General features: G+C 44.0%; 1 protein-coding gene across 3 annotated transcripts in view; it reads left to right on the top strand.

The window, feature by feature from the left end:
- Positions 1-20,625, top strand: part of LOC120064476 (LIM domain only protein 7-like) — an 81,741-nt gene that overhangs the window by 23,885 nt on the left and 37,231 nt on the right. For 2 of the 3 annotated variants that reach the window (XM_039015073.1, XM_039015075.1), the window contains exons 3-8: positions 3,332-3,515; positions 4,804-5,059; positions 11,653-11,685; positions 13,257-13,371; positions 16,762-16,898; positions 18,303-19,161. In XM_039015073.1, the coding sequence (XP_038871001.1) occupies positions 4,842-5,059; positions 11,653-11,685; positions 13,257-13,371; positions 16,762-16,898; positions 18,303-19,161 (1,362 nt within the window). In that variant the 5' untranslated portion in view covers positions 3,332-3,515; positions 4,804-4,841. The remainder of the gene's footprint in view (positions 1-3,331; positions 3,516-4,803; positions 5,060-11,652; positions 11,686-13,256; positions 13,372-16,761; positions 16,899-18,302; positions 19,162-20,625) is intronic. The other variant, XM_039015074.1, reaches the window with a different exon arrangement.

Genomic DNA, 20,625 nt, shown 5'->3' with positions numbered 1-20,625 from the left:
CATTCGGAAAGTATTCAGACCCCTTGACTTTTTCCACATTTTGTTATGTTACAGCCTTATTCTAAAATAGATAAATTTTTTTATATGACGAAGCGAAAACCAGTTTAGACATTTTTGCAAATTAATAATTAATAAAAACTGAGAAACCTTATGTACATAAGTATTCAGACCCTTTGCTATGAGACTCGAAATTGAGCTCAGCTGCATCCTGTTTACATTGATCATCCTTGAGATGTTTCTACAACTTGATTTGGAGTCCACCTATGGTAAATTCAATTGATTGGACATGATTTGGAAAGGCACACACCTGCCTATATAAGGTCCCACAGTTGACAGTGCATGTCAGAGCAAAAACCAAGCCATGAGGTCGAAGGAATTGTCCGTAGAGCTCCGAGACAGGATTGTGTCAAGGCACAGACCTGGGAAATGGTACCAAAACATTTCTGCAGCATTGAAGGTCCCTAAGAACACAGTGGCCTCCATCATTCTTAAATGGAAGCGGTTTGGAACCACTAAGACTCTTCCTAAAGCTGGCCACACGGGCAAACTGAGCAATCGGGAGAAAGGCCGATGGTCCTGATGGTCACTCTGACAGAGCTCCAGAGTTCCTCTGTGGTGATGGGAGAACCTTCCAGAAAGACAACCATCTCTGCAGCACTCAACCAATCAGGGCTTTATGGTACAGTGGCCAGATGGAAGCCACTCCTCAGTAAAAGGCACATGATAGCCCGCTTGGAGTTTGTCAAACAGACTAACAGACTAAACAGACTAAACAGACTAAACAGACTAAACAGACTAAACAGACTAAAACAGACTAAACAGACTAAAATAACAGATTATGGGAGGCGCACAGTACTACATAGAGCCATGACTACCATGACTAGGAACTCTATTCCACATCAGGTAACTGATGCAAGCGGTAGAATCAGATTTTAAAAAAACTGGTAAAAATACACCTTATGGAATAGCGGGGACTGTGAAGAGACACACACACAGGCACAGACACAAGTACATATGGATTTTGTATTGTAGTTATTTGGTAGTAGAGTAGTGGCCTGAGGAAACACACTTAATGTGTTGTGAAAATTGTTATGAAATGTAATGTAATATTTTAAATTGTATATAACTGCCTTAATGTTGCTGGACCCCAGGAAGTGTAGCTTCTACCTTGTCAGCAGCGAATGGGGATCCTTAATAAATACTAATACAAAAGTTGACTGGATGTCCTTTGGGTGGTGGACCATTCTTGATACACACAGAAAACTGTTGTGCGTGAAAAACCCAGAAGCATTGCAATTCTTCACACACTCAAACCGGTGCGCCTGGCACCTACTACCATACCCCATTCAAACGCACTTAAATCTTTTGTCTTGCCCATTCACCTTCTAACTGGCACAAATACACAGTCCATGTCTCAGTTGTCTTAAGGCTTAAAAATCCTTCTTTAACCTGTCTCCTCCCCTTCACTGATATGAAGTGGATTTAACAAGTAACATTAATAAGGGATCATAGCTTTCACCTGGTCAGTCTGTCATGGGAAGAGCAGATGTTCCTCATGTTTTGTACACTCAGTGAATAATTAAAGTGACAGATAATAAACAGTAGCAGCAGCATAGTGCAAAAAGGGTCAATGCCGATAGTCCGGGTAGTTATTTGGTTAACCTTAGAGTCGATGTCTGCTCCCCCACAAAAAATCGAATTAGCATAATACAAATGCTAAATGTCTGTTTAATCTAGAGATGTCTGTTTTGTTGCCTTGGGGTGCGTCTCAATCCACCGGCCGATGTCGCACTTCTGCACCACAAGCATCACGGGACTCGTCTGAAGTCGGTACAGCCGATCTGCCAACTTCTGTCTGTAGCCTCCGAACAGTTTGGGCTACACACTAATATGGCCCCTCTGTGGAAAGGTGTGTGAATACTTTCTGATTGCACTGCATGTCAACGTGTGTCAAATATGTAAGTTGAAAACACTATGTTAAAAACATTGTGTGTGTATTCCTAACCTTGCCAACAGACAAAAAGAGCTATGAATTGAACAGTGGTTCACTGATTAGGGCCTTGACGGGCTTGGCAAAAGTAACAAGGCGTGATGTGTTAAACTACTTGTTTTGGAGAACGTTTCTTTGGGACCATCAGGCGACGTCCTGACAACTGACACACAGAAATGTTATTCCCATGAAACGTGTCTAGAACATTCATATCTTAATTTGGAGAACATGGCAACCCTGTTCTGTGTTTGTTTCGTGGAATGTTGATGGAATATTCTCCTCGCCCACAGACAACTAGACACATTAATGTTCTTGCAACATGTAACTTGTCTAGAACATTCATATCTTATATTCTGAGAACATGGCAGCCATGTTCTGTGTATGTTTGGTGGGACGTTGATGGAATATTTTCCTAACCCACAGAAAACTGGACACATGAATGTTCTTGCAACGTTCCCATGAAAGTGTCTAGAGCACGGTAACCACGTTCTGGGTAAGATCTACTTGACATTAAGGGAATGGTCTCTTGGAAACATTCCGTGCACATCATGGGAACATTCCTATGAAATCATTAGTTAATGACCTCATGAGACTCTTAAGCGAAGGTTCTCTAAATTTGTGGGAACGTTTTTTTGTTAGCTGGGCAGGTCCTGTTTGTGTTCTTACGCTAAGCCCTTTAGATCTTTAAACAGTTATTATTGTCGTCATCATCACATAGAGCATGGCTTATTGGCTGTGCTTGCATGACTGAGTGGAAAACAGTTAGGGGTCAGAGTTCCGGTCATCAGAAGTGTGTGTTGGGTGAGATGGCTGTGTGTGTTTTGCGTGTGTTCAGTAATTTAGGGAAATCTTGTGACTTGGGATGAATGACATGACAATATTCAATGCATTCTCTGGTCTGGGGTTAAGGGGTTAACTCCTTAGGGTTATCCTCCCCAGGTACATGATAACACACACACACAAATAATTGATTCCCATTCAAAATCCTATTTTCCCAAACCTATCCCTAACCATAACTCGAACCTTTACACCAACCCCCTAACTGTAATTCTGACCGTAAATCTAACCCTAACCCCTAAACCTAAAATAGCCTTTTTCCTTGTGGGATCCGGCAAAATGTCCCCACTTGTCCCTGTTCTACTATCCTTGTGAGGACCTCTGGTCTCAACAAGGATAGTAAACCCCCCCCACCCACCCCCCCAAAAAAACACACGTACCCCCATGACACAAACACTTACAGTATAGAGTTCGAGTTAGTTTCTTAATTTACTGAAAGACACATCGCTCTTTCTTTCAGGGTGTGAGCTCACGATTGTGTTTGTTCGTGTGTGTGTATTGCAGGCACTTGAGGAATTATCCGGCCAGAGAACCAGCAGCAGCAGAACATTTCGAGAAAGAGACAGTGGTTTCAGAGACAGCTGGTATAGTGGGAGAGAGGATATATTACCTATACTGAGAGGAGGAGGATACAGGGTTCTAGACCACACAGCAGATCCCTGACAACACGCCCAAAGCAGCAGTGAGGGTATGGACAAACACGCTCACATTCTCACTCACTCACTCACTCACTCACTCACTCACTCACTCACTCACTCACTCACTCACTCACTCACTCACTCACTCACTCACTCACTCACTCACTCACTCACTCACTCACTCACAGACTCACTCACAGACTGACACACACACGTCAATCTCAATCGGACAGGACTCGAGTTGTGTGTGTGTTTGGTTCTACTTTGTTATGCTTCTACACACACGCACGTACGCACGCACACACATCAATCTCAATTATCACGCACCCCAGTCGGACAGGACTTGAGTGTGTTTTGGTTTGACTTTTTATGCTACGTTTTAGGCTCTTAGCAGTACACCTTTTAGCCTCTATATCTTAGTCTGAAATCTTGAGTGGTAGTGATTGGTATTTCAAGGGCGGGTATCTATTTGTTTCTTTTGGACTATCTGAGATAATCTGTGAAGTTCACACTGAGCATGTTGATTTGACTGATACCAGGTCTTTGTTGGCATTTGACAGTGGGTGGACTAGTTTCGCGTTTCAGTCAGTAATTAGAGAGAGACTTGGCTCCCACTGTGAGAGACAGGCCAGAGATACATTCCAGATGCTTCCACACCAGCCTGTAAATTAAGCAAGGAGGGGGTAATAGGCCTCTGTTCCCAAAGCAATGCGCCCCACCCCCGCTACCCTAGTACTGGGGTGTGTTCAGTGAGGTGAAAGTTTCAGAATTTTAGTGAGGTGTTCAGTGAGGTGAAAGGTTCAGAGTCAGATGGACTTGTAGATATTGTTTTTATGTCTCAGTGTCCAGTATGAATTAAGTTATAGGAAGTTTTGGGAGCCAATGTTAGCATGAGTTCATCTGACTTTAAGGACGTAGATTTGCCAAAATCCCAAAGTATCCCTTTAAGTATAGAGCTGATCAGATTCCCTCTTTTATCTGCCAGACAATTATATCACAAACAACACGAAGTAGACTTCTACTCTTCCGACCTTTTCCCTTTCTCTCCTCGTCTCTCCTCCTGGATCGACCTCTGAACTCTACCCTCTTCCATTCTCTGCTCTCCACTGCCTTTTCCTCCCTCCTCCCACCTTCCATTCCCCTCACCTCCCTTTCCGGTCTCCACTTGTCTATTCTGTCTGTCACCTCTTCTCTCCCCTCTCTCTGAGCCCTCCCTCTTACACTTTCCTGCCCCTCTAATCTCCACTGTCCCCCCCCCCCCTCTTCCTTCACCTCGCACCTCAATTTGACCCCTTTTCCTTCTGTCTATCTCCTCATCTCCCACCTCTCCTCCCCCAGGTTCTGGGAGTGACGCGGAGACGGACTCAGTCTTCAGGATGGCGGCCGACAGTAACAAGGATTCACTGCACTACCGCCGCTCGCTGGTCATCGAGCCTAAAACGACCACGCAGTTCAACCAGTTCCTGCCCACCAAGGACAAGCCAGCGGCCTATGTGCCAGCGCCGCTCCGCAAGAAGCGGGCCGAGCGCCACGAGGACAACCGCCGGAGCTGGGCCAGCCCCATGTACACGGAGGAAGATGGCACCTTCACAAGGTAGCGGAGTCATACACACATCTGTAGCCTATACACCAGAAATCAGCTGCCTCTAATCTTTGATCGCAGGTGCTGCTCTAGCAAATCCTTTCAGATCTCTCAATGGTTAAATTATCCAGAGGGATGGGGCTCAATTCCATTTTATTTCAGTCAAATTCAGGTGAATTGTTAAATCGAAATGGTACCGAGCCAAAATATCCCACCCAGTTTCTTAGATCGTTAAGCTGGCTTTATACGCCAGCTTGTCTTCTTTCACCGTGAAGAAAACTGCTGCTTTGCATTGGATAGTGAGTACTGCACGTGACACTGCGTTCTGGCTCTATGACAAGTCTGTGTTTTAAATCTACTGTAATCCATACCCTGAACCTTGCCCTGTCTTTACACACTCCTCCTCTCCTATCATCCCCACTGTCTGTCTGCTGGTTAGTTCTCCCATGGTTGTGTATGATTGTCCAATGGTTGTGGTTGTGTATGTACACTGTATCATCATATCCTCCTGTCGCGGCTGACCACAGAACACTGACCTCAGTGAGACCAGGCTCGATTCCAACCAACAACGAATGCATATCCCAGAATTCCCTGCAGTGGGCGTACAAGTGCGAGAGTGGCAGTGACGACGAGTCGGACCCCGAGTGGCCGGACCCCGACCTCGTTCTGCACGGCCTTGCCCCTCCCCGCCCGCCAACTTCACCCAACCCATCAGCCCTGTAGAGGCTGGGAATTCCGTGGGGTTAGGAGGAGGGGGAGGAGGAGTTTCATTGGTGAGAGGAGGGACCTGGCCAATGGTCACAGTGAACACGAACACCCCACCGCAGAAGACGGTGACCTGCCTCAGTGACCTGCCTCTCTGATAACCGTCTGACCAAGAGAGAGAGCGCTTTTATGCCTGTCTGACAAGAATGAGAGAAAGAGAGAGCTCTTCTTCTGTTACGTCTGCCGGATGAACGAGTGGGGGGAAAGAAAGAATGAGAGAACAAAAGAGATCTTCAGTTTGCATGGTTTTCTAGAACCACCTTGGTCTTAACTTGCCGGGCGATTTTGATTTGATATAACATTTGTTTTTGTTTTCTTTTATTGTTTTCTTTAGTTTTATTTGCTCGTTCCTCTTGCATTTGTATTTGCTGTGACTGAGTGACTTGCCATCCGAAATATCAGATTTCATTGATTTGAAAACAACAAAGTTTTTGTTCCTCACGTGTCTGAGGAGATTGAGTGCTAACATCAAGGATGTTCCAAACACCATAACACCATAAGCCCTTTCCACTCCGATTGGCTGGTCTTTTTCTCGAACAGCAGTGGACCAATGACACCTGATGCGATCCCCCCACCCTCAGTAATGTGGGGTACGCCGACCCTGTTCAGGACGACCTACGCCCGCAAAGTGGGTGCTCCCCCCAAGCCACCCGCCAACGTGTTTTATGACGGGTTCCTGCCCAAGTACTGGACACCCGAGGAGGACCCATACGTGCAGAAGATGGAACTGGGGTCACAAAGGAGACGCTGGTACAAGAAAATCCAGGGCTTCAGGTCTGTGGACATACTGATAGGGGGGGGGGGGGCGTGATGTCTTGCTGTTTAGTCCAATTTGCATCAGTACATATGTTAAGATACTGGCCGTGTCTGAAATATGGCCTGCCTACTACTTACTTAAACTGTGTCCTAATCGTACTACATTCTATTTAGAACGTACTGTTTAGTAAAAATATATTCAGTAAGCAACAAATATCAACATACTACTCATCCATACTGAGGACGTAAACCCAGTTTGCACATAATGTTCTGAAAACCATATGTTTCTTTGAGCTTTGTGAGAGTGTGGTTGTCCTATGGTTATTATGCATAAAACCATCCTACAACTTTCTCAGAATGGTGCAGGATAGTTGCTTGGCTTTGGAACATTGTCAGCACATTTAAGGAACTTGACAAAAAATAAACAATTGTCTTGGTATTTCATTACTTTAACAGAATGTTTCCTAAAAGTTCAAACGTGGTTACAATTATTTTACATTTTGGTAATGTTCTAGGAACATTGGGAATGTTCACAAATAGTTCAGAATATGTTTAATAAACAACGTTTTTCTGTGGGAATTTCGTAACTTCAGCATAACGTTTCCATAGAAACCACAGGAAAGCGTTAGTAACGTTCAGAGAACGTTCTAAGAATGTTATTTAAAAACATACACATTCCATTCTCAGCATCAACAAAACTCTCTCTAACCTCTTTCTTGTGAACTATGTTCAGGTGTGTTGGCCGCACCCACTAATTGGCCACACCTGATCTTTATGAGTTCTTGTTTCCTTTGAAATGGGGTTGGTTTGAATAGACAAAAATGAACAGCTTTGTATGAGTAAAAAAAAACATAGCATGCTACTGTAGCTCCATACTGGTGGCAAAGTGGACTAATTCCATGGATAGAGAAGATCATAGTTTTAAAGAGAAGAGAAGATCATAGGTTTAAATCTCACTGACGCTGTGCCACAATAAAACATAAATGTGCTTCCATGATTAATGCCTAATTTCCATGTGTCCTATCTGTGCTTGGTGTTCAGTTAATCCAAACTAGCTAGCCGTGTAACTAAAAGTATTATTGAAACATGTTCTCAGAATGTTATTTAGTTACTTTAAAATAACCTATAATGTCCGTTCTCAGAACGTTAAAACCTTCCAGGAAAACTTTCAGGGAGCCATAGTAAAACGTTCTCAGAACCTCACTGCAACCTAAAAAGTAAAGTTCCCAGAACAGGCGAAATGTACACTTCCGTTCTCAGAACGTTTAATTAACTTTTAATGGTTTTAATGGTCAGGGAACATATGTCTTTGTTCGCAGAACCAATGGTAAACCAAATACTTACGTTCACACAACTTCCAATGAACCAAACAAGCTACCTGGGAAGTATTGGTGTTCGGACACAGCCATAGTACTGTGTTTGCCAAACACGTACAATATGAATAAGCTGCTTCTGAATACGATTAAAATGTCCCTTGTTTGATGGAGCCCTGTTTTAAATCCAACATAACCTTCCTTTTTCTTTCAATCGATCTTCTCTCTACTACTACCTCTCTCCAGTACTTACAACACTCAGCCACCACACACTGCCCCCTACTAGCCCCCCAAACTGAAACCCACCAACATCCCGTACCTTGAGCACTCCGCGGTGGTACTCCCCAGGAACGACCGCACCTTGGTGCCCCGGCTGGTCAAATGCAAGAAGCGTTCCCTCCTGAGGCGTGAAAACCCCCCGACCCATTGGACGAGTCCCTGGTGAGCATCCTCCCTGACCTGGAGAACGACAACATGTTTGCCCGGCGCACCCAGGCCTTCCACTGGCTATACTGAAGTCCCGGGTGTGCAAGAACCGCTCGTCTGGCCAACGCTACGCCTCGGACCCTCAGCTCAATATCGTTACCTAGCCGTGGAAGCATGTCTAGTACGGCAAGACCATCATCCCCGACATCGAGCGGGACAACGTCATCTTTCAGAAGGTAAATCCGCCCCAAGATGGTCGGCGGTGGAGACCACTGTTGGGTGCCGCTGACAGCTACCACCCGATGTCCAACCTGAGCCATGGGCCCTGCCCGCTAAGCACCAGGCGCGGCTGCTCTGCGCCCCCTCACCTTTGACCCAAGAGGCTGAGGGTGGGGAGAACCGGGAGCAAAGAGGGGATGGGTACGGGCACCCCAAAACGGACTACATGCTGCTGAGGAAGTTTGGGGTGGCGCACTGGGTGGAGGTGAGGGCAGTGGGTATCCAAAGTCAAAGGTCATATCTAGGTACATCGGCCAATTCAATGGTCGGTCTGTGCCCACTACTAGGGCAACCTGCAGAAGATGGTGGCGATTAGGGAGGCGAGTCGGCTGAGATACAAGAAGAGTATGATGATGATCAAGAAGTTAGCCTTTCTGAACACTTAGGAACTAGAATGGCCGTCGAAACAACAATTCCGCTTCAGTGCCTGTGACTCTCAGGGAAAATCTCATATGGCACTCCAAACCCTATATAGGGCATTACTTTTGTCCAGAGCCACATAGGACTGCCGTATAAGGCTCTAGTCAGAAGTAGTGCACTATATAGGGAACAGGGTGCCATTTGAGATAGACTGAAATCTCTGGGTTGTGTACAGTTGTTTTCTTCTTACATTTTTCTCCACCCATTTGATCCTTGTGTGTGTGTGAGAGAGCTGTTTAGTTCTAAGAACACTTTTCTGTCTGTTGTTGACATGCCCTAAATGGCATGTGGATATGCAATTGTTACCAAGTGGTGCTTGCCTCATAGAAGGGAATTTCAGTTAACTTAATTAAACATGTGGATATGCCTTGTTACCGAGTGGTGCTTGCAGAAGGGTTAGTCAGGTAACTTTATTAAGCATGTGGATATGCCTTGTTACCGAGTGGTGCTTGCAGAAGGGTTAGTCAGGTTACTCTATTCTCTCCTAAACCTTACATGCTAACTGGAACGTTTATAAAATACTATTTGACTGTAACTGTATTTTGAACACATAAACCCAGGGGTGGAAATGTAGCAACATAACCCACTGCTTAAAAGGACCTTGGTTGTTTTACATGTTTAACTTCAGCTTTTCAGAAAGCTGATTGATCGATTCGGTTGTAGGATAAACAAATGACCTTTTTTTACCCAGGTTGTGGTATTTTGTGAAACCATACAAGCTATACGATTCTGAAGCTCCTAATGCAACACCCTAAGTGAATGACCTTTCTGTACATGCTGTAAAACTGCTGCTAACCTTTTTTGAAGTGCTATTGCTAAAGACACCACCACATGAGTACTGTTGTCAGAGTCCATCGGATTTAACTAACACAAGACCCGACTCACAATCTTTGTTTTTCTGCTCATGAATTGACTTTGACGGTGAATTTAAAAAGATGCTGTCCCATGATTCATAAAAAGACAAAAACAGTCAAAGCTGTTATGATGGAATCCATCGCAGGTCTGGTGGTTGGCGAATGGCTAAATATGAAATCACCCTAGCACCGCTATTTGAGTAACACAGTGGGTGTTTCTCAATATGCATCCTACCGTGCTCCGAGCATGCAAAATGGCGCACGGGAGAGTTGGCGCATGAGTCAAAATCAAAGTATGCAAAACGGAGGGCACTTTTCGGATATGTACTCCGTTTGTACGTATTTTTGAAACATGCATCGATCGACGCAAGCTTCAATGAAAAGTATGCACAGAAATATGACGTACCATGTATAAAAAATGAAGCAAAATGTATTGAAAGCAATGGCGGCTATTGAAGCGAGAGAAAATAAACTCTGATTTCGGAATGAAATGTTGCCAATACACATCTCATATTGCCTGACTACATTATTTTATCTTGATACCTTAATAAACACATACTGTGTTCATTTTGACATGTTTACCTGCCTACGATACCCACCGTAGTGTGCATAGATCGCAAGCCCTTAGTAAGTCAATAGGGATAACTGTCTGGCTAGTTAGCTAACCATGAAGAATTGGCTCTAGGAGTTTTGCCTCGTAAACTAGCTGGCTAGCTAGATTATTACGTTTCACTTATAGCTAGCTGATGTAAAAGTTTGCTTTGTGTGTATTTTGTTTATTCTCTTTTGCCATTGGCTGGGAGAAGGTTCCGTGAATGGGGAGGTGCAGCGTGAGGATTTGTTAAAAAAAAATGTGTACCTTTTATTTAACTAGGCAAGTCAGTTAAGAACAAATTCTTATTTACAATGACTGCCTAGGAACAGTGGTCCCCTAAAATGGGGGGACTATGTACAAAAAGTGCTGTTATTTCTAAACAGTTCAGCTGATATGGATGAAAATACCCTCAGATTGAAGCTTGACAGTCTGCACTTTAACCCCATAGTCATTGCATCATTTCAAATTGAAAGTGCTAGAGTACAGAGCCAAAACAACAACATTTTCACTGTCTTTTTGTCTACTTTTGGAGCTCCACTGTAGTTATTTCCACTCTTGTCCAGGTGGGAGAGGGCAGTGTGAAGTGCAATTAAGATTGCGTCATCTGTGGATCTGTTGGGGCGAATTGGAGTGGGTCCAGGTTGTCTGGGATGATGATGTTGATGTGTGTCATCACCAGCCTTCCGAAGCACTTCATAATTACAGATGTGAGTGCCACAGGGCGATAGTTCTTCAGGCAGGTTTCCTTGGAGTTCATGGGAACAGGGGCAATGGTGGTCAGCTTGAAACATGTTGGGATTACTGACTGGGACAAGGAGAGATTTCAAATGTGTCTGAGGCATCTGGATGCGTTTCCCTCACATGTTAAACTCCTGTAGAGTTTTCAGTTACACACACACACATACACACACCTTCCTAGCAGGTCAAAGGAAGGGGAGACTTTAACTGTGATACAAAGCCACCTTCAGTAAAAAGGAAACCAAAACTCTAGGAGAAAGTAGAGTGGCACTAGCCATCCCTTAACACATATCTAGGATTAGGTTACTTTACCACCAATCCTAACATTAACCATTAGAGTGAGAGAAGAACACCAGACAGTGAATCACTTTACCTCTACTTACTCCCAGAATAGGGAAAAGAAGTCTGGCCCAAATGTGACATTTTTCTCTGTGTGGTTCTCTTCTCTGGTTCTCCTAGACTGCTCCAAAAGCGCGCAGTTGCTAACGACGGGTGAGTTGACTATGTCTGTTCCAAGGAATGTGGCGTGGTCGCTTACTCTCCGCTTTTGCCTTTTGTGTTGCTGCTCTCGTTTACTAGCGCCCTCACTCGCTGGCTGACTGCTATACGCTGACACTGACACATTGCTGGGGACTGAGTGGTGTAGGGCCAAGCCACGGGGGGGTGGGGGGGGGGACACAGCAGCTCCACAAATCTCTATTGACAAAGCAACAAAGTGGAGTGAGAGGATTGTACACACAATACCAATATGCTGTCATCCAATCAAACATACTGTGTGTTATGTACAGCTAAGGGTTATAATTGTTGAAGCACAGGTTGTAGGCTACCGTAATAGGTTGGTTTTGTGTAACAGAAAGATATATTTATAGCAGTATGATTCAGACGTTTACAGGTAAGTCAAACAGAGTGAATGTTTTTGGCCAAGTCAACTTTGAAAGCTTTTTTTGTATGAAAGGGTTGGCTGAGATATATAGCTTGTGTTTTCTAACCCATTAGCCTTAAACCGCATTAGCGTTTGTTTTCTATCCATTTGCCTAAAATCGCATTAGCTTGTGTTTTCTAACCCATTAGCCTAAAACCGCATTAGCTTGTGTTTTCTAACCCATAAGCCTAAAACCGCATTAGCTTGTGTTTTCTAACCCATTAGCCTAAAACCGCGTTAGCGTGTGTTTTCTAACCCATTAGCCTAAAACCGCGTTAGCTTGTGTTTTCAAAACCCATTAGCCTAAAACCGCATTAGCTTGTGTTTTCTATCCCATAAGCCTAAAACCGCATTAGCGTGTGTTTTCTAACCCATAAGCCTAAAACCGCGTTAGCGTGTGTTTTCTAACCCATAAGCCTAAAACCGCGTTAGCTTGTGTTTTCTAACCCATAAGCCTAAAACCGCGTTAGCGTGTGTTTTCTAACCCATAAGCCTAAAACCGCGTTAGCTTGTGTTTTCTAACCCATTAGCCTAAAACCGCGTTAGCTTGTGTTTTGTGACTCAACTGTTGCTTATATGTTTGCTTACTAATACCTCACTAAGAAATGTGAAAAAAGGGGAACATGTTTTGTTTGTGATACATTTTAGTCTTAATAGTGTTATGTAGATGTTTTTCTTTTATTATTATTAATGAATGTTGAACCTTGTTTACTGTGTACTTACAATAAAAAAACATTGTTTAAAAGTATGTTGCAGTTGAAAATCACAGGGAATTTAATTGAGATTTAGTTTAACAAACTATTTTTGCTCCACATTTTGAGCACCTTTCTGATTGGTATGTCCTGTTGACATCATTGCATGATTTGCACAGAAGTCTGTTATGTAGACGGATACACAATTATTGGTGAGCATCGGGTGATCGGGCCTTATTTCACTATAGCTCATGTTAGTGTGACGGAATGCAAGTGTCCCAGCATTCGGGGATTGGAGTGAATTTGATGCATACATTTATAGCCTAATTTATGACTGTAACATCAGTCTTGTGCACAGTAGGTTTATGCTCCTAACTGGTGGTCCAATGCCTGTAGCAGGGTTGACACTGAACCCAAACCTTTAAACCCTCTTCCCTGGCGGTGTATAGGAGCAAATCAATGACAGACCTTGCAGTGGAACAGGCAGCCCTGAAGCAAGTATGCTACGAGGAACTACAGAAGATCAGAGAGGAGGTCAAGGAGAACGACGACCAGTGGCAGGATGTGAGTGTATATATACCTGCAACCACCACACACCTGGGCTGTGTTCAGTATGCATAATGTAACAACATGTTTTGTAATGCCAAATGGAAATGTGTGTTTATTATTGGATTAGGAAGTCCTGGTCTGTATTCACTAGGAACCAAACAGGAGCAAACAGGATGAAACTGGGAGGGACCTACCTGCATTTGTCCAATAGAAACTCTCGTTTTCCCTTGCAAAGCGTTTTTCGACAGTGTACACTAATGAATACACCCCTGCTAGTCCCTCCCTGTGTTAGCCCTTTGGTTCGGTTTGGTGCCAAATAAACCCTGTATGCCCCACATGTCCGCTCACCACTAGGGGTCCCCAACTTACCAGGGGTCGCACACATTCACCCCGAAAGACTGCTGTTACACTTGACTTAAACCCTCCCTAATATAATAATCAAGACATAACGAATTGATGAGCTAGACCTGTTTAATCATCACCAATTGTAGTGTCTTCGATCATGTCAATATATAGGCCATGGTTATTGTCCTTGTCTGAAATTAGTACACAACTCAAAGCCATCCCAACTGTCTACAAGTGGCGACATATGATAGATAAGTCTAGTTAGTATTTGATATGGGGAGAATGGAAATCTGAAGAGAACAGCTATTTTGGCCCAGTGTGGTGAAAGGAGAATGTGTTTTGTAAAGGTGGAGAGAGTGAGAGAGAGCTCAGGAGAAGACAAACAATTGTTTAAACAGCACTGCCCTCGTGTAAATGTCTTCATTTAAGGAGGCACAGCTGAGATTGTGTATTAATGATCACCACAGAATACCTCATCCTACTTTTCGATCTATATTTCCTCATTTGAGTATACACTCAGGCCTGCAGCGGCAACTAAACACCTATAACACCAAGACAATATTCTGGGAAAGATTACCAATCTTTCAAGGTCATTCCAGAATGTTCCACCGTGTCAAACTAAATTCATGTAATTATTCCACAAACTCCTGCAATATGCAGTATATGAGTGAGTGTTATTGGTAAAGGCATCATTCTTACCTGTTACTGTAGTCAGTTACAGTGATATACAGTACCAGTTCAAAGTTTTAGAACACCTACTCATTCAAGGGTTTTTCTTTATTTTTACCATTTTCTACATTGTAGAATAAAAGTGAAGACATCAAAACTATGAAATAACACATATGGAATCATGTAGTAACCAAAAAAGTAATAACATTTGCCAATGTAAAACATACGGGGTCTGTAAAATGTATATAGGTTCAGAACTTTTGTGAAATAGCACAGTTACAAATAGAAATCACACTGGATGGACATCAGAAATAGAGAAAGGAGGAAAAACAAACAAAATATAACTATTGTAAAATAGATTGTGTCTGTAAAATGTGTATAGGAAGTATAAACTGAAGGTAGAAGCCTAAGTGATTATTAGTTTAGTTTCCAATTGGGGGAAGGGTGGTAGGGTTTGCAGGGAATAATAAAGGTATATTTAAAAAAAAGTATGTATATCTATATAGGTATGTGTATGTATATATGTGTATATGTATGCATGCGTGTATGTATATGGATATATATATGGAGGATTGGAAAGGATGCAGACAATTACATTGATGGAAGCAACATTCTTTCCGCAATTTTAAGCTGTTCCACTCCAAAGAAGAAAAAAAAGAACAAAAAAGGATTAAATATATTTGAGATTTGAGATTCTTCAAATAGCCACTATTTGCCTTGATGAAAGCTTTGCACACTCTTGGCATTCTATCAACCAGCTTCATGATGTACTCACCTGGAATGCATTTCAATTAACAGGTGTGCATTAAGTAAATTTGTGGAACTTCTTTCCTTCTTAATGCATTTGAGCCAATCAGTTGTGTTGTGACAAGCTAGCAGTGGTATACAAAAGATAGCCCTATTTGGTAAAATACCAAGTCCATATTATGGCAAGAACAGCTCAAATAAGCAACGAGAAACGACAGTCCATCATTACTTTAAGACATGAAGGTCAGTCAATCCGGAAAATGTCAAGAACTTTGAAAGTTTCTTCAAGTGTGGTCACAAAAACCATCAAGCGCTATGATGAAACTGGCTCTCATGAGGATCGACAGAGGAAAGGAAGACTCAGAGTTACCTCTGCTGCAGAGGATAAGTTCATTAGAGTTAACTGCACCTCAGATTGCAGCCCAAATAAATGCTTCACACAGTTCAAGTAACAGACATCTCAACATCAACTGTTCAGAGGAGGCTGTGTGAATCAGGCCTTCATGGTCGAATTGCTGCAAAGAAAACACTACTAAATGACACCAATATGAAGAAGAGACTTGCTTGGGCCAATAAACATAAGCAATAGACATTAGACTAGTGGAAATTTGTCCTTTGGTCTGGAGTCCAAAATGGAGATTTTTGGTTCCATCCGCCGTGTCTTTGTGAGTTGCGATGTGGGTTAACGGATGATCTCCGCATATGTATTTCCCACCATAAAGCATGGAGGAAGAGGTGTTATGGTGTGGGGGTGCTTTACTTGTGACACTGTCTGTGATTTATTTAGAATTCACACTTAACCATAATGGCTACCACAGCATTTTGCAGCGATACGCCATCCCATCTGGTTTGCGCTTAGTGGGACTATCACTTGTTTTTCAACAGAACAATGATCCAACACACCTCCAGGCTGTGTAAGGGCTATTTTTCAAAGAAGGAGAGTGATGGAGTGCTGCATCAGATGACCTCCACAATCGCCCGACCTCAACTCAATTGAGATGATTTAGGATGAGTCAGACTGTAGAGGTGAAGGAAAAGCAGCCAACAACTGCTCAGCATATGTGGAAACTCCTTCAAGACTGTTGGAAAAGCATTCCAGGTGAAGCTGGTTGAGAGAATGCCAAGAGTGTGCAAAGCTGTCAAGGCAAAGGGTGGCTATTTGAAGAATCTGAAATAGAAAATATTTTTTGATTCGTTAAACGTTTTTGGTTACTACATGATTCCATATGTGTGTTATTTCATAGTTTTGATGTCTTCACTATTATTCTACAGTATAGAAAATAGTAAAAATAAAGAGAAACCCTTGAATGAGTAGGTTTTCTAAAACTTTTGACCTGTAGTATATGTCTATCAGTGGCGTGATAACATGGTGTCTTAACACAGCATTTAGGTCACACACGGGCCCCAATACACAGGGGACCAGAGGCGGGAGGAGCTAAACTCACACAAATAGGACACCTTCTCAGAATTTTGTCCTTTCTCTCTCTTACTTTCGCTCTCTCTCGCGCTCGCTCTCTAATCTGCAGCTCACCACGTTTACATTAGCCTTCCTGGCCATCCGTTAGGGGATTTAACTGCATCACATGGGCTTTTCCAAGATGGACGTTTCTAAGCTGGTCTCTGGCGTGCATTTCATCTCCGCAGGACCTCACCAAGTGGAAGAACCGTCGCAAGAGCGTCAACTCTGATATTGTGAAGAAGAAAGAGGAGAGGGAGCAGATTGAGCAGACCACAGAGAGCAGCGAAGGAGGGAGCGGTGGTTTCCTGAGGTCCAACCGGAGGTAAGAGTGACACCTGGGGACAGGTAGACACCAGGGTCAATACGTTCATTAGGGCACTCAATGAAAAAAATCTACGGAAACCGATGAGGGTTTCTTACTGGACATGTTGAGTTGATCCCTCCATGTCCAGGTAGTCCCTCCCTGTTTTTCCATTTGGTGCATTATGAACATGACAGTGGGGACAGGTAGATACCACACCTAGGTTGAATACATACAGGTCTGGACATGAAACAGTTCCTTTTTTAAAATCCATGTGCTGCAGAAAACTACATTGTTAATGAGACAAAACTGTCTGGCAAGGTGATGCCAATCACCACGTTGATTAGCAATCATCTAACAATAACCTATGTAATTAAAGGTGGCAGATAGACTAGTGGTTAAGAGCGTTGGGCCGGCAACCGAAAAGTCACTGGTTCACAATCCTCAAGCCGACTAGGTGTTAATGAAATATGTCCTTGACGGTGCAGTTTTGGTTTGCCTGGTACAAGGGCAAACTCCAAGCCAAAATCAAGCACCACTTGAATACTTTCGAGGATTTGACATGTATTTGACCCTGCTCTAGTACAGTACATATTAGGTTTACTATACTGAGGAAAGGGCACACACTACAAATGGCAAGGTGCAGATTGACTGGATGTAAGACTTAAAGAAGGAATCTAGCCCCACAATGACTGAAAAACTACTGCTAGAGTAGGCACCCTCGAGGACAAATCCTGCATGTTTATAGTTACTATGCTCTCTTTATTCTTTTAACACACAGATACCAAATGACATTTGGACTAGCCATGCTCCTACAAGGAACACGTCCTTCCATTTTTACAGACAATTAGAAACATATAATGCTTTATTGGTCATAGATGTTTTACTACGTTTAAAGTATTTTGTCATCAAAATTCTCATCAGTGTTTTGAGACGTGTTTTCACTCTCACTCAAATCTGTCCTCTTACTGTATATGTACTGATTGCAACAACAAACATGTGTCGATGAAAATGCAGGCACAGATACAGGGCCATACAAAGCTTTGTGTTGTACACAGACTTTTGTGGAGACTTTTGCCCTGAGAGAAAGTGACCGGAGACTGTTAGTCAGTAATTGTCTCTGCTAAGTGTGAAAGTGTAGTATAATCGTGGCTTTAATCCTGCCTCCCCTCTACCCCTCTTTGTTTTATTTTGCCCTGTGTCCCTTTCAAACTTCATCCACCTTTAACTTTTCCCCAAATTTTTTCCCCATCCTCCCTTGCTTCCTCTCTTCTCTCTTTCCCTCTCACTCTCTCTCTCACGCATTATACCTCGTAATCCCTTTCCCCTCTCTCCCCTTCCTTCTCTCTCTCCCTCCCTCTCTTCCCTCTCTCCTTCACTGTCCTCCCTTTTTCCTCCATCCCTCTTTCTCTTCCATTCCCACAGCTCCATCGGCAGTCGTCTCAACTCCCTCGCCTTCCTGGACCAGGACGTGTTTGAAGACTCCGCTCCGGTCCTCCAAACCCGTACCCTCCCCCCCAGGAGCTACACCATCGACTATCCCTACACCCCCGTTGACCGCCCCAGTCCCACACCCCCCTCCGTGCCCGACCTGAGAGAGGAGGACCCCGCCCCCACTGCCACCACGGCAACCAACAGGGCCTACTCACCCTCCAGGGGTGACATGAGCAACAGTAGTGACCGTCCCTCCGGTTCAGGTAGCGACATCACAAACAACACTACCACCATCGGTCGTACCTCCAACTACAACCGCTATGTTCCAGCCCCCTCGGAGAGAGCCCCGACCCCCTCGGAGAGAGCCCCGACCCCCTCAGAGAGAGCCCCGACCCCCTCGGAGAGAGCCCCGACCCCCTCGGAGAGAGCCCCGACCCCCTCGGAGAGAGCCCCGACCCCCTCGGAGAGAGCCCCGACCCCCTCGGAGAGAGCCCCAAGCCCGGCCTTGAGGTACACCAGCGCAGCCAAGATGGAGGAGACCTCCAGCACCACCACCGTCACCACCCCCAGCTTCCTCACAAAACTACCCGAGCCCAGGCGCCCGTGGGCGGGCAAGGTGGCTGAAGAAGTGACCACTTCCACTGCTGGTGGTTCTCTGTACAAACTACAACCACTGTACAACTCGGTGGCGATGGAGCCAAAGCCTATGCCTCCTAGTGTGTCTCGGGTTTCTGCCTCTCTCCCCAGGAGCTACATGAAATCGGATAGTGCTCGCCTCACCTCCGTCGTCACGCCACGGCCTTTCGGGAGCCAGTCCACCTGCGTCGCATCGCTGCCCCGCACCTACACCGTGAGTACTGTAGTATACTGTAATATTACTACGCCTTCCAGGTTTTGTCTGTGTGTGTCTAGTTGTTTGTTACATCAGGACTGCTCTCTGCAGAAATAGCTTTTTTAGAACATCTAGACTAGAGGATTTGGGTGATATACTTCAATGGCTGTGTACTGGGTCATGTTCATTAGGACACGCAACATAAAACAAATGTTGCAACAAAAACCGAAGATGTCAGTTTCTTATTAGAGTCCAGATAATCGCTCCGTTTGTCTGTTTTCCTCCATTTGGTGCATAATGAACATGACCTAAGACTGTAAGTAAGTTGTGTTGTTTGTTGCATTGCAGTCTATTTCTAATGTAGTAGTTGCTCGCACCAACTAGCCTGATCTGTTAACCTTAGGGGAGCAACAGTTCACCAAACCCACGGTTCGGTACGTGTTGCGGTTTTGGGGTCACGGTTCGGTTTTGGTACAGCGTTAAAATTAACTGCCACTCACAATGTTCCTTGCATTGTCTTTTGCGACCGGATTGTTATGTTGGGCCTCACATCCACTCTGATGCTGCTTTTGTAACAATGTGGGAGGGGAGAATTGACCAGTTGTGAATTTGTAGATACCAGTTGGATGCATTCATGTTTTTTGAACTCGTTGAGAAAAGCAGATTGATTAATGGCCAACAAGCCATGTCAACCATAAACTAAACGTACAGCTATCATGCTTGTAAACAAATTATAGAATAAAAAAAAACACATGAACTCTACAACCGCTAAAGCAGTCATTTCGACTGCTCGCGAATGTAAAATAAAGTATTACTCTGCCATTTAAGTCATGCTCTCCTCCTTCCTTGACTTTTCGTTAGTAAGTCTATATAACACACTGCCGTTGTTAGAATCTTAATATCACAAATAGAACTTGAGTTATAACCAGTTATAGAAGGACATGTCATTTTTTGAATGGGTTTCCTCATTGCCCCTCCTTCTCCCGAATGTAGGGCCTGCTACGCTCCTTCTCCCAACAGTGGAAGGTGCCATGCCCAGTTGATAATCACCCCGAGATTTGCTTAGAAACTGAACCTAAACCTTTCGGTTACTGGCCCAACGCGCTAACCGCTAGGCTACCTGCCGCTCTGACAGTTTATGCTAGAGATATCCATTTTTTGCAGGGATGCATCTCAATCCACCGCATCTGCCAATGTCGGCTGGTGAAAGGTGGCAGAGCTAGAGACCATGAAACATCCCGAAAATCGGTCTCAACGCAAAAACGAGTGTAGCATCCGAACGGTTTGGCCTACAAACTATTATGGCCACTCTATGGAAATGGGAGACTCTCATAAACACGATAGTGTTTTTCCTCACCCAAAAGTGTCACGGGACTCGTCTGAAGGTAACCTTCGGGAAGTATTCAGACCACTTGACTTTTTCCACATTTTGTTACGTTACAGCCTTAATCTACGCACAATACCCCATAATGACAAAGCGAA

Source organism: Salvelinus namaycush, chromosome 19, assembly GCF_016432855.1.
Source record: "Salvelinus namaycush isolate Seneca chromosome 19, SaNama_1.0, whole genome shotgun sequence".
NCBI lineage: Eukaryota > Metazoa > Chordata > Actinopteri > Salmoniformes > Salmonidae > Salvelinus > Salvelinus namaycush.
The sequence above is the reverse complement of the archived record's forward strand: the minus strand, read 5'-3'. Positions and strand labels throughout refer to the sequence as shown.